The 20,468-nt window shown below is 36.4% G+C and overlaps 1 protein-coding gene across 1 annotated transcript in view; it reads right to left on the minus strand.

Annotated features, from left to right (window-relative positions):
• The window catches only part of LOC106086889 (neural cell adhesion molecule 1), a 679,760-nt gene that overhangs the window by 79,875 nt on the left and 579,417 nt on the right, over positions 1 to 20,468 (minus strand). Inside the window, exons 4-5 of the mRNA XM_059361833.1 lie at positions 5,508 to 5,708; positions 5,247 to 5,368 (exon numbers count right to left, since the gene is read on the minus strand). Coding sequence (XP_059217816.1) covers positions 5,247 to 5,368; positions 5,508 to 5,708 — 323 coding nt within the window. The remainder of the gene's footprint in view (positions 1 to 5,246; positions 5,369 to 5,507; positions 5,709 to 20,468) is intronic.

Raw genomic sequence — 20,468 nt, forward strand, 5'->3', positions numbered from 1 at the left:
AGATCGGTTTATATGGCAGCTATATCAGGTTATGGACCGATTTGAACCATACTTGGCACAGTTGTTGGATATCATAACAAAACACGTCGTGCAAAATTTCATTTCAATCGGATAAGAATTGCGCACTCTAGAGGCTCAAGAAGTCAAGACCCAAGATCGGTTTATATGGCAGCTATATCAAAACATGGACCGATATGGCCCATTTACAATACCAACCGACCTACACTAATAAGAAGTATTTGTGCAAAATTTCAAGCGGCTGGCTTTACTTCTTCGGAAGTTAGCGTGCTTTCGACAGACAGACGGACGGACGGACAGACGGACGGACATGGCTAGATCGACATAAAATGTCACGACGATCAAGAATATATATACTTTATGGGGTCTCAGACGAATATTTCGAGTAGTTACAAACAGAATAACGAAATTAGTATACCCCCCATCTTATGGTGGTGGGTATAAAAAAGTCGACTTAGCAGTCAGGAATCCTAGGACGACATATTTTTATGTTGTGTCAGAGAGACAGATCTTGACCGACCATTAAGTTGTGTGTTTTTTTTAATAATCTAACTTAAAAAATAAAACTTAAAATTGTACATAAAGTTTCCATTTAAACACCCTTTTTGATTATTTACTCTACTTGCCACAGTAAAGTTGTAAACTTGCAACTTTGCTCACATCTTTATACATTGCCACATAAGCTCCTGCAAAGATTTCTATCAGGTGTTGACACTTGCAGGTTACTACAACTGGCACACTGTAACCACAGCTACACACATTGACATACAAAAGGCTACGTTAATGCACACACACACACACACACCTACACTGCCAACATAAGCATGAGCACAATGTTAATGACAACACTTCAGAGATAATACAAAGCAGTAATTGTTACACCACATTCAAGTTTAAGTAAGAATAGAGCAACATAGTGTGAGATGCAAAAGAAATTAAAGCCTACCAGTGCAACAAAATGACATTCTAAAGCACAATGAAAGGCAAGAAGCCTATGTGAATTGCATTCACTTTATAATTCAAAGAGCTTTATATGTGTGGAAAATCTCAACACCACTTTGTAGGCTTGCAAACAAAAGGAAATTTTAAAGTTCTGTCTTGACCAACATCTAAGCGTTTAAACTGAGGTAATTTCTAATTGAATTTCCTTGTGGATTTTATGTTGTTGGCATTTTGGGTTCATGAATAGAATAAAAGAATTTGCAAATCACCTGAACAATTAAAACTGAATGTTTGATAGACTGATTACATTTGGTGCACTTTTCAAGGTGGGGGGGGGGACATAAGAATTGCAGCATGTAATTGCTTTGGGAAGATTTGTGTTATCCTTATACAAAACCATGAAATTAGTATGCTTTGAGTAATTTCTGAAATTCAAGAATGTAAAGCAAGATAAGAACCACAAGGTGGAAATTAAGACAGAGAGAATTAATTCCAAGAATAACCAAGTAGCTTTTCAAAAAATTAGATAAAAAACCAGTAAGAAAAGGCAAAAGTCGGGCGGCTACCCTGCCTACCCTACAACTATAAATTCGGACAATATATAAATATATATTTATATGAGGGTTATATCTAAATCTGAACCGACTTTCAAATCGATCGTTTGAAAATTGTTGTTACTACGGCCATTTAAGTGCAAATCGGGTGATACACATATATGGGAGCTATATCTAAATCTGAACCGATTTTGATGAAATTTTACAAATATGTTAGGATCAGTAAAGAAACAGTCCATGCCAAATTTTGTGTAGATCAGTTGAAAATTTTTGCTACTACTCCCATTTAAGTGCAAATAGGGTAATACATATATATGGGAGCTATATCTAAATCTGAACCGATTTTGATGAAATCTTGCACATATGTTCAGATAAGAAACAAAACCATCCGCGCCAAAGTTTGTGTAGATCGGTTGAAAATTGTAGCTACTACGGTCATTTAAGTGCAAATCGGGCGATACATATATATGGGAGCTATGTCTAAATCTGAACCGATTTTGATGAAATTCTGTAAATATATTAGGATCAGTAACAAAACAATCCGCGCCAAAGTTTGTGTAGATCGGTTGAAAATTGTAGCTACTACGGTCATTTAAGTGCAAATCGGGCGATACATATATATGGGAGCTATATCTAAATCTGAACCGATTTTGATGAAATTTTCCAGATATGTTAATATCAGTAACAAAACAATCCGTGCTAAATTTTGTGCGGATAGGATAAAAATTGTAGCTACTACGGTCATTTAAGTGCAAATCGGGAGATACATATATATGGGAGCTACATCTAAATCTGAACCGATTTTGATGAAATTTCGCAAATATGTTAAGTTCAGTAACAAAACAATCCGTGCCAAATTTTGTGCGGATAGGATGAAAATTGTAGCTACTACGGTCATTTAAGTGCAAATCGGGCGATACATATATATGGGAGCTATATCTAAATCTGAACTGATTTTGATGAAATTTTCCAGATATGTTAAGTTCAGTAACAAAACAATCCGTGTCAAATTTTGTGCGGATCGGATGAAAGTTGTAGCTACTACTGTCATTTAAGTGCAAATCGGCCGATACATATATATGGGAGCTATATCTAAATCTCAACCGATTTTGATGAAATTTTCCAGATATGTTAATATCAGTAACAAAACAGTCCGTGCCTAATTTTTTGCAGATCGGTTGAAAATTGTAGCTACTACGGCCATTTAAGTACAAATCGGGCGATACATATATATGGGAGCTATATCTAAATCTGAACCGATTTCGATGAAATCTTGCAGATCAATTGAAATCAGTGACAAAACAGTTTGTGCCAAATTTTGTGTAGATCCGTTGAAAATTGTAGCTACTACGGTCATTTATGTACAAATCGGGCGATACATATACATGGGAGCTATATCTAAATCTGAACCGATTTTTACCAAAATCAACAGCGTTTGTCCTTGGCCCAGAAAAGTGACATGTGCAAAATTTCGTGACAATCGGACAACAAATCCGACCTGCACTTTGACTACAAGAATACATGGACTCACAGACGGGCATGGCTTAATCTACTCAGAAAGTGATTCTGAGTCAATCGGTATACTTATCAAAGGGTCAAGCTCTTCTCATTCTTAACGTTGCAAACAAATGCACAAACTTATAATACCCTGTACAACAGTGGTAGTGTAGCGTACAACAAGTTCGGAAGGGTCGAATATTATATACCCTCCACCATGGATTGCATTTGTCATGTTCATTTCCTGGTATTCCTGGCAAACAAAAGTTTTTAACCGATTCGGCATCATTAGACCGTACTTCTTCTAAGATTATTAGAGTAGAGTAGAGTAGAGTAGAGTAGAGTAGAGTAGAGTAGAGTAGAGTAGAGTAGAGTAGAGTAGAGTAGAGTAGAGTAGAGTAGAGTAGAGTAGAGTAGAGTAGAGTAGAGTAGAGTAGAGTAGAGTAGAGTAGAGTAGAGTAGAGTAGAGTAGAGTAGAGTAGAGTAGAGTAGAGTAGAGTAGAGTAGAGTAGAGTAGAGTAGAGTAGAGTAGAGTAGAGTAGAGTAGAGTAGAGTAGAGTAGAGTAGAGTAGAGTAGAGTAGAGTAGAGTAGAGTAGAGTAGAGTAGAGTAGAGTAGAGTAGAGTAGAGTAGAGTAGAGTAGAGTAGAGTAGAGTAGAGTAGAGTAGAGTAGAGTAGAGTAGAGTAGAGTAGAGTAGAGTAGAGTAGAGTAGAGTAGAGTAGAGTAGAGTAGAGTAGAGTAGAGTAGAGTAGAGTAGAGTAGAGTAGAGTAGAGTAGAGTAGAGTAGAGTAGAGTAGAGTAGAGTAGAGTAGAGTAGAGTAGAGTAGAGTAGAGTAGAGTAGAGTAGAGTAGAGTAGAGTAGAGTAGAGTAGAGTAGAGTAGAGTAGAGTAGAGTAGAGTAGAGTAGAGTAGAGTAGAGTAGAGTAGAGTAGAGTAGAGTAGAGTAGAGTAGAGTAGAGTAGAGTAGAGTAGAGTAGAGTAGAGTAGAGTAGAGTAGAGTAGAGTAGAGTAGAGTAGAGTAGAGTAGAGTAGAGTAGAGTAGAGTAGAGTAGCCGAGAACGATGCACGACGGGGATTACCCAGAATTATTTCCTGATGACAATGTAGAAAATAAAAATCCAAGTCAGAATGAAGTGTTCTTTTCTGAGTATGTGGTCTGAGACATAAACTCTTGGTTCAAAGTCATAATTGATTTGGTAGATGTACCATAAGCTAGATATTCCCACTACGTCAAATCCTGAGCAATAGCTTAGGATAGGTTGAAAAAAGGGTGCGGATATTTTTCCGCCCATGCTACTATGGACATACACCTAAGCCAGTAATCGGCTTGTTGTGCGCTTTAAAAACTATAAAGTAATGTCTCAAAAGAAAATTTTAAGTGAGGAAATCCGTGCTACTTACAAAATCCTTAATTGTTTTCAATACCACTCCCCTAAGTTGGTTCTTGTCTGGTATTGTGTCCTGAACAATAACTAAGATAAATTAATCTAATTTTGCCATATGTTGGCTTCCATAAAGCCGGTTTACAGTCTTATACCTTCTAGTATTCTGAAGTTCATGTCTGAGTTTGATATCTTGGAGATTCGATACTATCCGTTTTGTTTTAAGGTTCTAGAGCATGTTTTCTTCTGCATGAAGATGAGGCAATACTTGTTTTTGGCATTACTTGCTTTTGATGTCTGAGAGAAAAACTATTCTTAGAAATTGATGCTAGGCTATAGTAACAAAAACCTTGTAACGGCCAATTTAGGAAGTTAATATACATTTTACTGAAATACATCTTTATAATTTTCTATTTTCAACTACTTTTTCGGCAACTTTAAAACCAATACCATTATATACCCTTTGATAAAGTCTGATGTTAAAACCACAAAGTCAAAAAGAGTTCAAAAAGACTCTTTTGGTTAAGTTCATTTAATTAAATTAAGAAAATTTCAAAGCAAAAATTCAAGTGAAGTATTTCATCTTGTCTAACGTTTCCCATCATGTCTCGCTTCAAAAAAACTATTCGCTGTAGTTCTTTTCTCCACCAAAGAGCAAAGACGACTTCAATGTAATTGATGAATGTCCAATGATGCTGCAAAAAAACTCATTTCTAAGGACCAGTAAAGGAAAAAAAAAGAACGAACCATCCCAACAAAATAAAAGAACCAACTCAGACCACTCAAATGGGAATGTTAAAGAAAAAGATGTTCCATAGAATGTGCTTTCAAATTCACTTAAAAGGAAGCTCACCTTTTTCGTCCAGTATATGGAGGGCACAGGATTGCCAGAACCTTTGCATTCCAATGTAACGGGACCACCTTTGCGGGCTTGTAGATTGCCTGAGGTTGGAGTGGCACGAACACTGGGTGGAACTATGAAAGAGGAGAAAAAATTAAAGAAGAAAATGTTTTAATTATTCAAATAAGATAATAAATTTAGAGGATTTTAAATATTTTTTCAAAATTAAAATAAAAAATTTTTAAGTTTTCTTTGCTTTCTTCTTTTACTTACCCAATATTTCCACTGTATGCACTTGATCACGATTTATTTTGTCGCTAATTTGACACACATAATCGCCGGCATCTTGTGGCTCCAAATCGGATATCTCCAAGTTATAACCATCTATCAGTCTTACACGTTCATCCCTTGTCACCATTATGTTGGAGGCTGTGAGAACGTTAATACCACGACGCCACAATAGCACAAAGTTTCCTGCAATGCAATAAAATGTAAAATGCTATGTGAGTAACAAAGGACCAAAGCGTACAACAAAAAACGAAAATGAAGAAGACGAAGAAGAAACGCCAACATTAATATATCATTTGATTTATAGAAAAGGAGAATTTTTTCTTTGGTTTTCGTTTCCGAGTGTGAGTGTGTCTGTAGACATTCCCGTTGAAAGTTGCTACATGTGGTAAACATGGCCCATTGGTATGATTCCAAATCCTAGCGGAAAATCTCAAAGATATATTGAGGAAGCATATCTTTAAGATGTAACTGCTGTGGTAATGGATGATGTTTTCGAAGCGTAAGATATTTTTTGATTTATACTGTGAACAAAAGAAAGCAACATATGTACGCTATCACCCTTTATGGGTGTTTAAGGGAATAGCTATTGATAGCGTTTTTTGGGAAGAAGAATGATGTGATGATGCTAAATTGATAGTGAGATAGTCTAAGCTAAATTTTTAACTCTATTTCAGGCTGCTTGGTTTCAACTTTTAATGAACAATAGTTCCTCAGATATAAGTATGCCCTACAGTGTAAAAAGCATAAAATCGGAAATGTTGGAAAACATGACATGATTTATGCCACCTTATGGTACCCCAAAAACACGAAATTGGTATAAAATTTTGAGGTCAAATAACCCGGAGGAACATCCCATACCAAAACCCATCCGAACGGACATATTTACCGATTGTAACAAAAGGAGGAACAAATTAAAGGTATTTAAGAGTAGAGTACGAAATTGACACCCCAAAATCACCACCCAATGGGACACTTTTACCGCTTTTGGCAAAATGGTTATCATATGAAACGTATTTAAAAGTAGTGTGCAAATATGACATATAGTAGAAATTTATTACTCGGTGTCCGGGGGGCCACACCCCAAAATCCCCCAGCAGGACATATTTACTACTTGGGACAGTATGGGATTCAAACGAAAGGTATTTGAGAGTAACATACGAATATGGTATTAAAAATTGGGTCCATGTACCTAGGAGGCAGTCCCAGAACCAAAACCACCCAAAACCAAAAGTAGGCCGATATGAACAATATGGGACTGAAATGAAAGGTATTCGGGGTGAAATAGGAGTATGATTTCAAAAATTTCATCCAAGTACCCCACCAAAAGTACCTCCCAAAATCAAAAGCGAGCCGATAGGGACAATAGGGTACTAAAATAAAAGGTATACGAGAGTAGAGTATGAATATGATTAGCGAATATTAACAAGTAAAAAGACATCAAGTTCGGCCGGGCCAAACTTTGGATACCCACAAGCTCGGGTATATATGTAAATCCCCTTTCGTCACAATCCGATGAAAATTGGATTGTATTTCAAATTCCAACAAAATCAGGTAATAAATAAAGCTTTTATGAGCTTCAGACTCTTAACCGTCATATCGGTCTATATGACAGCTATATCTAAATACAGTCCTATTTTTACCATATTTGGGTCGGATAGCGGGTGGCCTTAAACTACTCACTGTTTCAAATTTCAGTGAAATTGGATAAAAATTTTTATGGGTTTCAGACCCTTTATCGGGAGATCGGTCTATATGACAGCTATATCTAAATGTAGTGGGGTGGATGTCGGGAGACCTAAAACTACCCACTGTCTATATAGTAGCTATATCAAAATATAGTCCGATGTGAACCATATTTTGGTCAGATGTTGGTAAGCCTAAAGCTACTCACTGTTTTAAGTTTCAGCGAAATTGGGCAATAAATAAAGCTTCTAAGAGCTTCAGACTCTTCATCGGCAGATGGGTCTATATGGCAGCTATATCTAAATATAATCCGATCAAAACCATTGTTAAGTCAGATGTCAGGAGGATAAAAATAATTCACTGTTTCAAATTTTAGCGAAAAAGGGTTGAAAAATATGGCTTTTATGGGCTTCAGATCCCTCATTGGCAGATCGGTCAATATGGCAGCTATATCCAAATCTGAATCCATCCCAAATTTCATCAAAATCGGATATATCTTCGATCTGATTTTGTATGCTAGATTCGAAATCTACTCACGATAACTTTCGTTTGAGCCCCATATTGAAATGAACGTCCACTGTATCTGCTTAGAGGAGTTTTGGGGTTGGCGTGGACCCCACACGCAGGGTACACGATCCCAAATTTTAATACCATATTCCTGTTCTGGTCTTCAATACCTTTCATTTGATACCCTTATTGTGCCCATTGACCCACTTTCGGATATGGTTGGCGTTTTTGTTGTAAAGGGGAGGGTCCGCCTCCACCCGATATCTAAAAATTATATAGCCTATGTTTCCTTCAAGATAAACGTACACAATCTGTAATAATTTGGAGAAAATCGGTTCTGCCTTTTTTTTAGTCTATACGGAGCAAACAAACCCAGTCCCATATATCCGTGATTGGCTAATGTGCCCATTTTGGGCGTTTTTGTGGGGGTGGGATGACCCCCTATACTTCGACATGAATTTGCATGCCAGATTCGTTATCTACTCCCACATACTTTTCATTTGATACCCATATTGTCCCTATAGGTCCAATTTTGAATTTGGGTGCTGTTTTTTGAGGTATTGGTGGAGGGTCCGCCCCCTTCCGTTATCAATAAATTATAAAGCCTATTCCTACTTCCTGTCCATATTCGTAATATACTCCCGAATACCTGTCATTTGAGTCTCATATTGTCATGATCGTCAAATAAACCCATTTTAAGGGATTTTGGGGATGGGGCGGACCCCCAGGTACTTGGACCCAACTTTTATTATGAAATTCGTACTCTACTCTTGAATACCTTTCATTTGAATCCCATATTGTCCCGATCGATTCACTTTTATTTTTGGGTAGTACTTTTGGGGTCTGCCCCCCTCCCGATATCATAAAATTATATAGCCTATGTTTCTTCCTGAATACATTTTATTTGAATCTCATATTGTCCCGATCGCTCCACTTTTATTTTTGGGTAAGGGGGAGGGTTTGCCCCCCCTCCCGATATCAAAAAATGATATAGCCTATGTTTCCTTCCAGACCAACCTACGCAATTTGTGAAAATGTCAAGGTACGGAACAAACAAAAATAGGGTCGGAAATGGATTTTTCGACCCACCATCAATCGGTGGTGGGTATAAAAATTAATGGTGAACTGTCTACTCCTCCCATAAATATATTAACTGGATTAGCCATTTTGTATTGCCTACTGACTAAAATTATTCAACCATCTTTGCTTTTAAAACTTTTTCAAATCATTCATTGTCTCAATTCACAAGATTTTATAATCATAGCAAAGGCCCAACGTTTAACCTCGCTATGAGACATGCTGTCTGCTGGCCTCTTTGTATTATTAAATCATTATTCCCTTCATTTTAGTACGCTACTCTTTGTTATTTGTTCCAATTCCATAAGTCATGTGCCAACAGACTATGTGACAGCATATCATTAATAATGCAAATATGTTTATTAAAGAGAGAAGTATGCAGAAGAAGAAGACGAAGTACAAGTTCATTTGAGATAATATTATCAGTAAGCAAGATGTAACCCCTTTCTATTGTCTCGCCGACAACGACAACAATGTGAGCGATTGTAAGACAGAGCAACTGAGCGACCTTGCTTGTCAACTTGGAGCCCATTAATTTTAAAAAATGAACACCATATGAGCTGCTCGAACTTACAACAACAACAACAACAATGAGAACAATAACAAGTTGCTGATATATCTCTGCTCATATCTTTTCAAGAAAGTGGAACATCTTTTGCTTTTTTCCTTCCATGGATTATTGAAATGTTATTAACAAGCAGCACACAAAAAAATGAAAATGATCCATGATTATAATATCGATGTCAATGAGAAGAGCTCATGACATAAAAGATGTTCGTTCTTTTTCGTTCCTTTTTTGTACATCATTAACTTAGCCTTTTAGATAAAGCTTTCCCTCAATGGGCTTATTAAGTGTAAATATACTTTGTTAGCCATAACGAAAAACACTTAAGGCTCATGGTTTTGTGAATAATAAAATGAGTGCCTTTTTTTTAAGAAGACTGATTAGTCTTTGAGTATAAGGAAAATATGTATTTCTTGGTTAATGTGTTGCTTGTTCTTTACACTAGGTATGCGAGGGAATATTGTTTCAGTTTAAATCTCAAACTGGGACCAATACAGTTTAAATATTCCTATTTCATATCAATATTCACTTCCCGCTTTCCAAGTCCATCAACAATATTTAAACCCATTATCCAAATCCACTGTCTACTATTCACTATCCATCTCCTTTATCTTTGATTCATATCCATTATACCCATCCATTACCTATATATATCATCAATATCCATTATTCACATCCACTTACCACTTCCATTATCCAAATTCATTGTCCATATCATTTATCCGCTGTTCATATCCGTCACACATTATTCAAGTCTACTATCTACTGTCAGCAATCTATTATCAAATATTCATGATAAATTATCGATTATCCATTTTCACTTCATGTTATCCATCATCAATATCCATATACAAACCCATTATCCAAGTCCACTATCCGCCATCAGTTATACACTATTCATATCCAAACATTATCCATTAGCCATATTTATTATTTATATTTGCTATCCATATTCATTAAACATTATTCATGTGCGCTATCCATTATCAACAATCAATTATAAATTACTCGTTACCCATATTTACTGTCTGTTATCCATATCCAAGTCCACTAGCCACTATCCATTATTCATATCCATTTTCCATTAACCTAAATCTATCATCGCTATCCATTATTCCTTTCAATGATACATTTCAATCATCCATATCCATTATCTGAATTCGTTATTCATATTCATTATCCACATTCACTTTCCATTATCCGTATTCATTATCATTATCCGACACACATTACCCACGTTAACTATCTACTATCAGCAATATATTATCAAATATTCATATAAATTATCGATTGTCCATATTTACTATCTGCTATCCATATTTACTATCTGCAATCTATATTTACTATTTGCTATCCACTATCAATATTCAAACCCATTATCAAAGTCCACTATCTTCTATTCGCAATCCAATATCCATTTCCATTACCCACTGTTAATATCAATTATCCATTTGCCATATTCATTTTTTGTATTCTTTATCATTATCAATTACCCATTATTCATGTCCGCTATCCATTATCAGCAATCCATTATCAATATTTCAATATACAATAGATTATCCAATATCCATATTAACTGTCAGCTACCCATATCCATGATCTATATCCAAACCCATTATCCACTTACCACTATCCATTCTGCATATCCATTTTCTATTATCCTTAATCCATTATCCCTATCCATAATCGATTTCAAGTATACACTTCAATTATTAGGGACTGTTATCCACATTCATTATCCGTATCCTTTATCCATATCCATTATCTAGCATTCATTATCCTTTATCCTTACTCATTACTTATATCTATATATCTATTATCCATACCCATTATCCATATTCACTATTCACATCCGCATCCATTATTCATTACCAATATCCATATTCAATATTTACCCATTATCTTATACTCATTATCCATATCCACTAATCATCCATTTACTAAATCAACTCTAAATTGTGCATTATCCATATTTACTACCAGCAATCCATGGAAATTAACGATATGCACACCAATTATCCTAGTCCTCTAATCGCTATCCATTATCCATTTGCCACGCTGATCATTCATATACACTATCCATATGCCTTTATCCATGTCCATATTCATTAATCGTTATATATTAACCATTATCCACTGCAATCCCATGCCAGCCGGTTGTACGTACCGGATTGATACGATGGAGTTCTTCATCGGCAAGGGCTGCCGCCGCAGTGTATAATACACTGCTACAACAACAACATTATCCATTATTTCCTGTCCATTTTTCAAATCCCTTTTCCGTTTCCATTGTCCACTATTCATATCTATTACACATTATCCAAATCCTTTATCCATTTTCATTATGGATATCCATTATTCACTATTCATATAAAGTAGACATTGCCCATATCCCTTAGCCGTACTCAATTCATTATGTGTGTCTATATTCATTATTCATGTCTTCTATCAGCAATCTATTACCAGTTATCTATTATCCATTATCAATATTTCCTAACCCCTTTCCACTTCCGTTATCCATATCTAATCCCATCATCCAAGTCAACTATCCACTTTCCGCTATCCATTATTTATATAAATTTCCTATAATCGCTTATCCATATCCATTATCGAAGTTCGTTTTTCCTCATCCTTAACCTTTATGCATATCCATATTCCTTATGCATATCCTTTATCCATGTCCGTTATCCATATCTATTATCCGTATCTCTTAACCTTATCCATTTCACAACAATAAATCTTTTTAGTGAAGATTGCTTGGGATTGTAAAATGGCCATATCGATCCCAGTTTTGATATAGCTGCAATATAACCTATTATGGAACCTGACTTTTTGTGCCTCATCCGATTTGGCTGAAATGTTGCATTAGGGCATTTGTTATGACTTCTAACTCTAGTGCTAAGTATGGTCCAAATCGGTCTATTACCTGATATAGATCCCATTAAATCAATCTCCCGATTGCACTTCTTAAACTATAGAGGGCGCACATCTTGTCTGATTAGGTGAAGTTTTTTTGTTATGACCTTTAATCTTAATGGCTTCGATTAAATTTTTCAACCTTAAACCTACATTTGTCTTACAACTCCCCTCTTCCTCAATTTTTCGATCGAGTTCTCTGAGTATCTTCTTATTTTATTGTCCTAGTTAGACCAAAGTGTATTGGTAGCGGTAAGTGCCACATGTGCCGAAATTACATTTCCCAAGTATGGCCCAAATCGGTTCATAACCTGATTTTGCTGTCATATAAATCGATCTCCAGCTTTGACTCCTTGAACTTCTGGAAGGCGGATAAACCAGCCGATTTGGCTAAAATTTTCTACGCATATTTTGCTTAGACTTCTTGAGTCTCTAGAGGATAAATTATTGGATATTTTATCCAATTTGAATAAAATTTTAAACGTCGCATTTTTTGTGTATCTCCTTTATATTTAAAAAAGTCATCCAAAGAGCATGTCAAATGGGATCCATAAGATTCGGTCCGGCTGAACTTAATGTGTTTTTTTTTTTAGGGTGTGACTCTATAATGCCGATACAGCCATGGCATATGCACAGTTTTTGTTTCAATAGAATTTTGATTGGTATCTCACGCGCGTGCTATGTAGTCGGCTCTGCTCGGCTTACGGTTTGTTCTACTTTCCTACACGCTGTAGTTTAAAGACATTTTCTCCTTAGGTATGTCAAACCGTCTGGAAATTTAATCAAAAATTTCCATTTGAATGATTTCCATGAACAAACACAAAAGGATAAATCTAAAATGTTTTTGGAAACCAACTACACAATAGGTTTGAAGATATTTGGACTCATGTTTAAGTGTGCAATGAAAAATTTGCCATTCCTTACTTTGAAATTTGATATTGTGTTATGGTAGATATACCGAAAATGATACTTGAGACCATAAAGGGCATTTGTTGGCTATCAATGGCTCAAAAATTAATTTGATTAATATTCATAGTCTTCTTTGTCAGACTGTCTGAAAGACGCATTAAGAATTGATCATTGGCATGATTCCCAAGAAACGAAAAAAAAGATTTAATTTAGTAGAAAAAAATCTAGGAAAAACCTTTTTATGCTGTGATGTTTAAGGAAAATCAAATAAATGTTGACGCCCTTATTCGCAAAACTTGATGTGGATTTGAAATAGGTTTTCTGGAACTGTCAAAAAAACATATTTTAAGGCTTAATTAAGTTTTGTGAATAAGACCATATGAACATAATATTTTTATTAATTATTTTCATTTTTGCTTGAATAACTGTTAAGTATTTCTATTTGGTTTTTAGAACCAATTCCTTTGTTTTATTTATTTGTTTACTTTTCTTTGTTATTTTTATCAACATTTCATTCGGCAGCTTAGTTTGTCTAAAAACACTGGCACTATCGAATTCCAAATCTCTTCAGTACAACTAAATGATCTGTCTGCCATTCAAAGGCAAATCCCCAACAAGTCCCAATGCCGTACAACACATGTATCAGATATGCGATAACCTTAAATCTTCTTACGTCGGACACACGCATACATGCACATCTGCAAAGGCAAATCTTCAAAGGATTAGTAAAAACAATACAATTTCATTCATTTTTCTTTTTCACTGCAGATTAACTTTTAATCAAATCAACTCTTTGCCATGTAATACGAACAAAATCAACTCGAATGGACTCAGATGGAAGAGAAAAACTCTACAGAGAGGAAGAAAAACAAGAAAAAATGAAGAAAATTTATTTGAAAAAAAAAAGCAAAAATCACACAGAAGTGGATGTTTAATGAAATAAAAGAATCAAAAGTGTTGTATAATCAACTTCAAGGCAATGAATGAAATGTAATAAAAGAAGATGTACTCTAACAAATGTAAGCTGTATTTGTAATATGTTTGTGTGTATGTGTGTCAGTACAAATGTAACACTATCGGAAAATGTGTTGCACTACAAACTATAAACAAGTCATTCTATACTCCTATGACCAAGAAAAGAAAGGGAGACGGGAAAAGAGAGTAAGAGGGGGGATTGAATTTACACTTGCGATTAGTGCTTAGATGTAAGGCTGCTATATCAATGCATGGAAATGGCAATTAATGCTTCAAGGAAACAAGAATTATAGTCATTAAACAATCGCATATATAACAAAGAAAATTTGATTAAGACCAGCAAAATTATTTGGTCCAAGTAAATATTAAAAAAAAAATCAAGTATAAACCTATTAAGTTTAGCTAGGCCGAAATGTTGCTCAAATTCACAAAAAAGGTTGCTAAACATCAATTTTTGACCGAAGAACACGAGAAAACAGACATGACTGCTGTTGTAGCAAACATAAGGTTGTTGTTTTGGCAAACATTTCGATCCGCATCGCTTGGGTGCCAGGCCAAAGCGAGGTAAGGTGAATGGGAATGCAGACGATTAGGCGGTGTAGGCCAGAGGTTAACCTGAAGCATTTCGGGTCGAAGAAGTCCGACATGAGAGCATGGGCGACGAACGAGCATGTATCACTGTTGAACTGGAAAACGTTCGGTAGGATGACGAAAATCCTACGGGAAGATTCAGGTAAGACCAGGCTATCACTAAAAACAAGTAAAAAGGCGGTCAGGACATAGGACAACGAGCTCTTTTATGCAAAATCAGTGCGGTAAGTGACATGTTATCACGGGCATGAGGGGAAGATGAAGAGACGTTGGCGTATTTCCTTTACTGTTGGCAGGCTTTTTATACCCACCACCATAGGATGGGGTGGGTATACAATTCCGTTTGTAAAATCTCGAAATATTCGCCTAAGACCTCATATAGTATAGATATTCTTGATAATTTCGTCGTTCTGAATCGATCTAGCCATGTCCGTCCGTCCGTCCATCCGTCTGTCGAAATCACGATAGAGTTCGAACGCGTAAACCTAGTCGCTTGAAATTTTGCACAGATACTAAATATTGATATAGGTCGTCGGGGATTGCAAATAGGGCATATCGCTTCAGATTTAGATATAGATCCCATATAAACCGATCTTTCGATTTGCATTCTTGAGCCCCTGAAACTCGGAATTTTTATCCGATTTGGCAGAATGACTGTTATAACTTCCAATATCTGTGTTAAGTACGGTTTTAATCGGCCTATAACCTGATATAGCGCCCGTATAAATCGATCTCCCGATTTGAATTCTTGGGCCCTTGGATGCCTCAATTTTCATCCGATTTGGCTGAAATTTTGAACATAGTGTTCTGTTATGACTTCCAACAACTGCGCTAAGTAGGCTCGATGTCGGTTTTGAACCTGAAATGCAAATTTTGCCCATGAACATTCCACTAAGGAACAGGGGCAAACTTTTCACATAACGATGAGTGCAGTCCGATTCAAGTCTAAGCTCAATGATAAGGGGCCTCCATTTTATAGACGGGCCGAACGGGTGCCGCAGTACGATATCTATTTCTTGAGAAGTTTTTACATGGCATAGTACCTTACAAATATTGCCAGATTAGGAGGGGAAAACCACCGCTGCAAAATGTTTCTGAAGGTCTCTCAAAATTCGAACGCAGGCGTTCGGCGTCATAGGTGGACATGCTATCCTCAGCACTACGGTGGCCTCCTAAGAACCGATCTCCCGATTTGACTTTTTGAGCCCCTGGAAGCCTTTATTATTGTCCGATGTGGCTGATGTTTTGCATGTTGTGTTCTAATATGAATTTCGACACTGGTGACGAGTATGGTTTAAATCGGTCTATAACCTGATATAGCTCCCATATAAAGCGATCTCCCGATTTGACTTCTTGAGCCCCTGGAAGCCTCAATTATTGTCCGATTTGGCTGAAGTTTTGCATGTTGTGTTCTAATATGAATTTCGACACTGGTGCCGAGTGCAGTTCAAATCGGTCTATAAACTCATATAGCTCCCATATAAACCGATCTTCCGATTTGACTCATTGAACCACTGGAGGCATCAATTATTGTCTGATTTGAATGAAGTTTTGCATGTTGTATTCTAATATGACTTTTGAAACTGGTGCCGAGTGCCGATGAATGTTGTCTAGACCTGCTTGATATGTCGCTTGATCTAGAGGTTCTCTCTTGTAACGCAGAACCTCACGCTATAGATCATGTAGATCTACCTTAAGGCTTCTGGGCAGCGGATATCTATCCACAAGATGATGATTTGGTTGATGTCTGCGATGACAGCCCAAAAGGTATTGTTTAGACATGATGTCTAAACAATACCTGTCATCGTAGTTATGTCTTCGTACTGATAGGATCATTGTCTCCTGACGGAGGTGGTTCACATGAGAACTGAGGAGACAGCCCGTCGCAGTTCGGAGGGCGGATCTGAATATTATTCCACTGCGTGTCACAAAGTTGACGAGACCACACTGGCGCTGCATAACTTACCACAGACCGGCCAATTGGTTGGTACGTGGTCAACAAGGTTTCTTTGTCTGCGCCTAAAGTGCTGCCAGCAAGTGATTTGAGGACCTTGTTTCTACTTTTGACTCTCAGTCAAATCGGATGAGAATTGCGGCCTCTAGAGGTTCAGCAAGTCAAGACCCAAGATTGGTTTGTATGGCAGCTATATCAAAACAAAGACCTATTTGGCCCATTTACAAATCCAACTGACCTACACCAATAAGAAGTATTTGTGCAAAATGTCAAGTGGCTAGCTCTACTCGTTGAAAAGTTAGCGTGCTTTCGACAGACAGACGGCCGGACGGACATGGCTAGTTCGACTTAAAATGTCACGACGATCAAGAGTATTTATACTTTATGGGGTCTTTGACGCTTATTTCGTGGTGTTAAATTATACCCCCATGCTATGGTGGAGGGTATAAAAAAAATTCCGTTAATTTTTTTTTTCGTTTTGATCCCAATAAGCAACATGCGAAATATTATGGCGATCATCATGATATTTCATATTTCGTTAATTAGAACCAAAAGGAAAAAAATGGAGGATATGCGGATATTGAGGATATATGTTTTTTTTTTTCTTTATCGTCTTTGATTGCAAAACTGCCATATAAACCAAACATTCAACAGATATGCCAAGTATGGCCTGAATCGGTCCAAAACCTGATATAGTTCCCATATAAATCCATCTCCTGATTATACTTCTTGAGCCCCTTGTGGTACAGTTCTTGTCTGATCCAAAACTTTATATAGTTCCCGTATAAATCCATCTTCCGATTATACTTCTTGAGCCCCTTGTGGCACAATTCTTGTCTGATTTGGCTACTATTGTATTTCGCACAGCGACTTCTCCTTTGACCAAATGGTGAAGAATCGGTCTTAGACCTGATTCTTGAGCCTCTGTGAGGCCACAATGACATCTACTATTGTCTCCATCAACTAAACCGAGTATGGCCTGAATCGGTCCATAACCTGAAAAAACTCCAAAGGCATAGCAATTGGGTTGCCCAAAAAGTAATTGCGGATTTTTTTAAAAAAAAGTAAATGCATTTTTAATAAATCTTAGAATGAACTTTAATCAAATATACTTTTTTTACACTTTTTTTTCTAAAGCAAGCTAAAAGTAACAGCTGATAACTGACAGAAGAAAGAATGCAATTAAAGAGTCACAAGCTGTGAAAAAATTTGTCAACGTCAACTATATGAAAAATCCGCAATTACTTTTTGGGCAACCAATATTATCCAATATCTTTTGTAAGCCTGTAAAGATATGCCAGGCAAAGAACTTGACAAATGCATGGTGGAGATTTTAAAAGATACGGCCCGGCTGAACTTCGCATGCTCTTACTTGTTTAAGTTAATTTTATTTCTAAATATTTGCTAGCAAAATGTTTGCTGGTCTTTTTCTCTCTCTCTCTCTCTTGTGAGTTCCCATCGATAGATGAATAAACTTTATAAAATCCATTCTATGGCGTTGAAACTTAATAGGTGTGTAAATTTGTCTACCATTCATTCACTGTTAGTCTTTTTCATTCACTCACTACAAGCAAATGGGCAAAACTATTGTCCACACCAGACAATGGTGCGATGGCACATGGCAAAGGTAAGCATGGGTTGTTCACTCAGCCACTATTTCCATTCATGTTGATCGGTCATTTGGTGCTTAATCCAATAAAACAAATTAAATGTCAAATGCAGGTATTAAATGCTCATGTTAATGGTAAGAGGCCGTGCAAAGAGAGGCCAACAACCCAAAAGCAGTTAAATTACCCACTCCATACAGCCTTTTGGTCATTGTTGGGTCATAAGCGTGTGTATGGGACAGATGGCAGGGTGGAGAAAAAAAGGTGTGAAAGGATTTGAAATCTTTAATGCTATTACCTTAGCAATTCAATTGTATTCACATTTAGTTTTTATTAGTCGTTGTTATATACCACCACCATGGAATGAACCATGAGGCAGTAAACTAAATTTGTTGATTCGCTGGTAACAAGCAGATATATTAGTTGAAGACTCAACAAAAGGTAGAACGCAGGTTGAAAACTTTAACTCTCTTTGGAACTCAAGCTATAGATGAACCGATTTGAACAAATTTAAGAAGCAGCTGGGGTTCTTTAAACCTTTGAAGATTGGCTTTAACCGTACTATAGATATTTTTAAACATTGGAAAGATAGCAATATTGCAAATGATAATCGGATCGATCGTAGATTACAGAACAACTAACTCAAAACACTTGGGCGGATTAATAGTCCCACCCTCTTTTCAAACCAACCTAACTCAAAACACTTCCTATCTTGAGTGATTGTTTGAATTATATTATCCCTATATGGTTTAGAACAAAACAAGTCGTCCTTGCCCAACAGCCGTCTATATTTTTTCTCAATTGTTTACCGGACTGCTTCAAAAAAGGTAAATCCTTTGGAAGGGTGTTATTTTTGTAAATAAAATAAATCATTGATTACGTTTATTTTATTTGAGCTTCTTTTTTTTCTTGCAAAGTTCATCTTTTTTACACTTATTTGCCAACATAAAGAGATAAGTAAATAAAGGGGTAAGAGAGCAAAGGAGAGAAAGCGAGAGAGAGCGCTACAAAGCAGACAAACAAGCCAACGACTACCATGTAAATCCTTTTTATGTATTTTTAATTCTACAAATCGTGGTGTTTTCTTTCTATTTGCTTTGCTTTTATATGGGTTTTATCGGTTCCCATATTTTTTTTTTGTCGCTTTTCATAGATACACTGAAATTTATGTAACTGTGTGGGTGTGGAGGTTCCGGTTAAGGAAGCTAAAAAGCGAAGCATTATTGTAAAGGGTGAATAAATTGGATTTTAATGAAATTTAATGCCTTGTTTGGTTAGTCCGTCTTTCGTAGTTTTTTTTTTTAATGTGTTTTCGTTCATTTATTTTTCAAATGGGAATTTAAAAGCCAAGGAAAGAAAGAACGAGTGGGCAGTAATGAGTTGGCAATGAAGAAATACATGGAAAAGTAGGAAAATTTAATTGAATATTTGAAAAGAAAGGGTATCTCTCTCATATAAAACTAGTTGGCACAGTGTGTTTCGGTGCTGCAAAATGGCAAAAATATTATTTTTTAAACATTTTAAAACTGGTGGCCAGAGAATGAGAACTTTCAGTGTCATGGGTCTTTTCAAATCCAATTGCAAATGGCATGTCCGCAAAATATTGTTTTTTAAGTATTTCAAGCTGGTAACCAGAGTATGAGAACTTCAGTGTCATGGGTCCTTTCAAATCCAATTGCAAGGATTGCTCATAAAACATTTCACTAATTTTCTAGCGCATTTGTTATCTACTTTCAAAATCATGTCATGGGGTACAATATCGGACACATCAATTTGAAAGACGTAATGGTATTTTCTGACCTATGATTTGTGCTCTACTCCCAAAGTCCTTTTAATTAAGTTCCATTTTATGCCTATCGGCCTATATGTCCTTTTGAGAATTTTTTGTTTGAAAGTTTTTTTTATACCCTCCACCATAGGATGAGGGTGTACTAATTTCGTCACTCCTCAAAATATTTGTATATATATTCTTGATCGACATGACATTTTATATCGATCTAGCCATGTCCGTCCGTCTGTCAGTCCGTCCGTCTGTCAGTCCGTACGACCGTCCGTCTGTCTGTTGAAAACACGCTAACTTTCAAAGGAGTAAGGCTAACCGCTTAAAATTTTGCATAAATACTTCTTATTAGTGTAGGTCGGTTAGTATTGTAAATGGG

Source organism: Stomoxys calcitrans, chromosome 2 (genome assembly GCF_963082655.1).
Source record: "Stomoxys calcitrans chromosome 2, idStoCalc2.1, whole genome shotgun sequence".
Lineage (NCBI taxonomy): Eukaryota > Metazoa > Arthropoda > Insecta > Diptera > Muscidae > Stomoxys > Stomoxys calcitrans.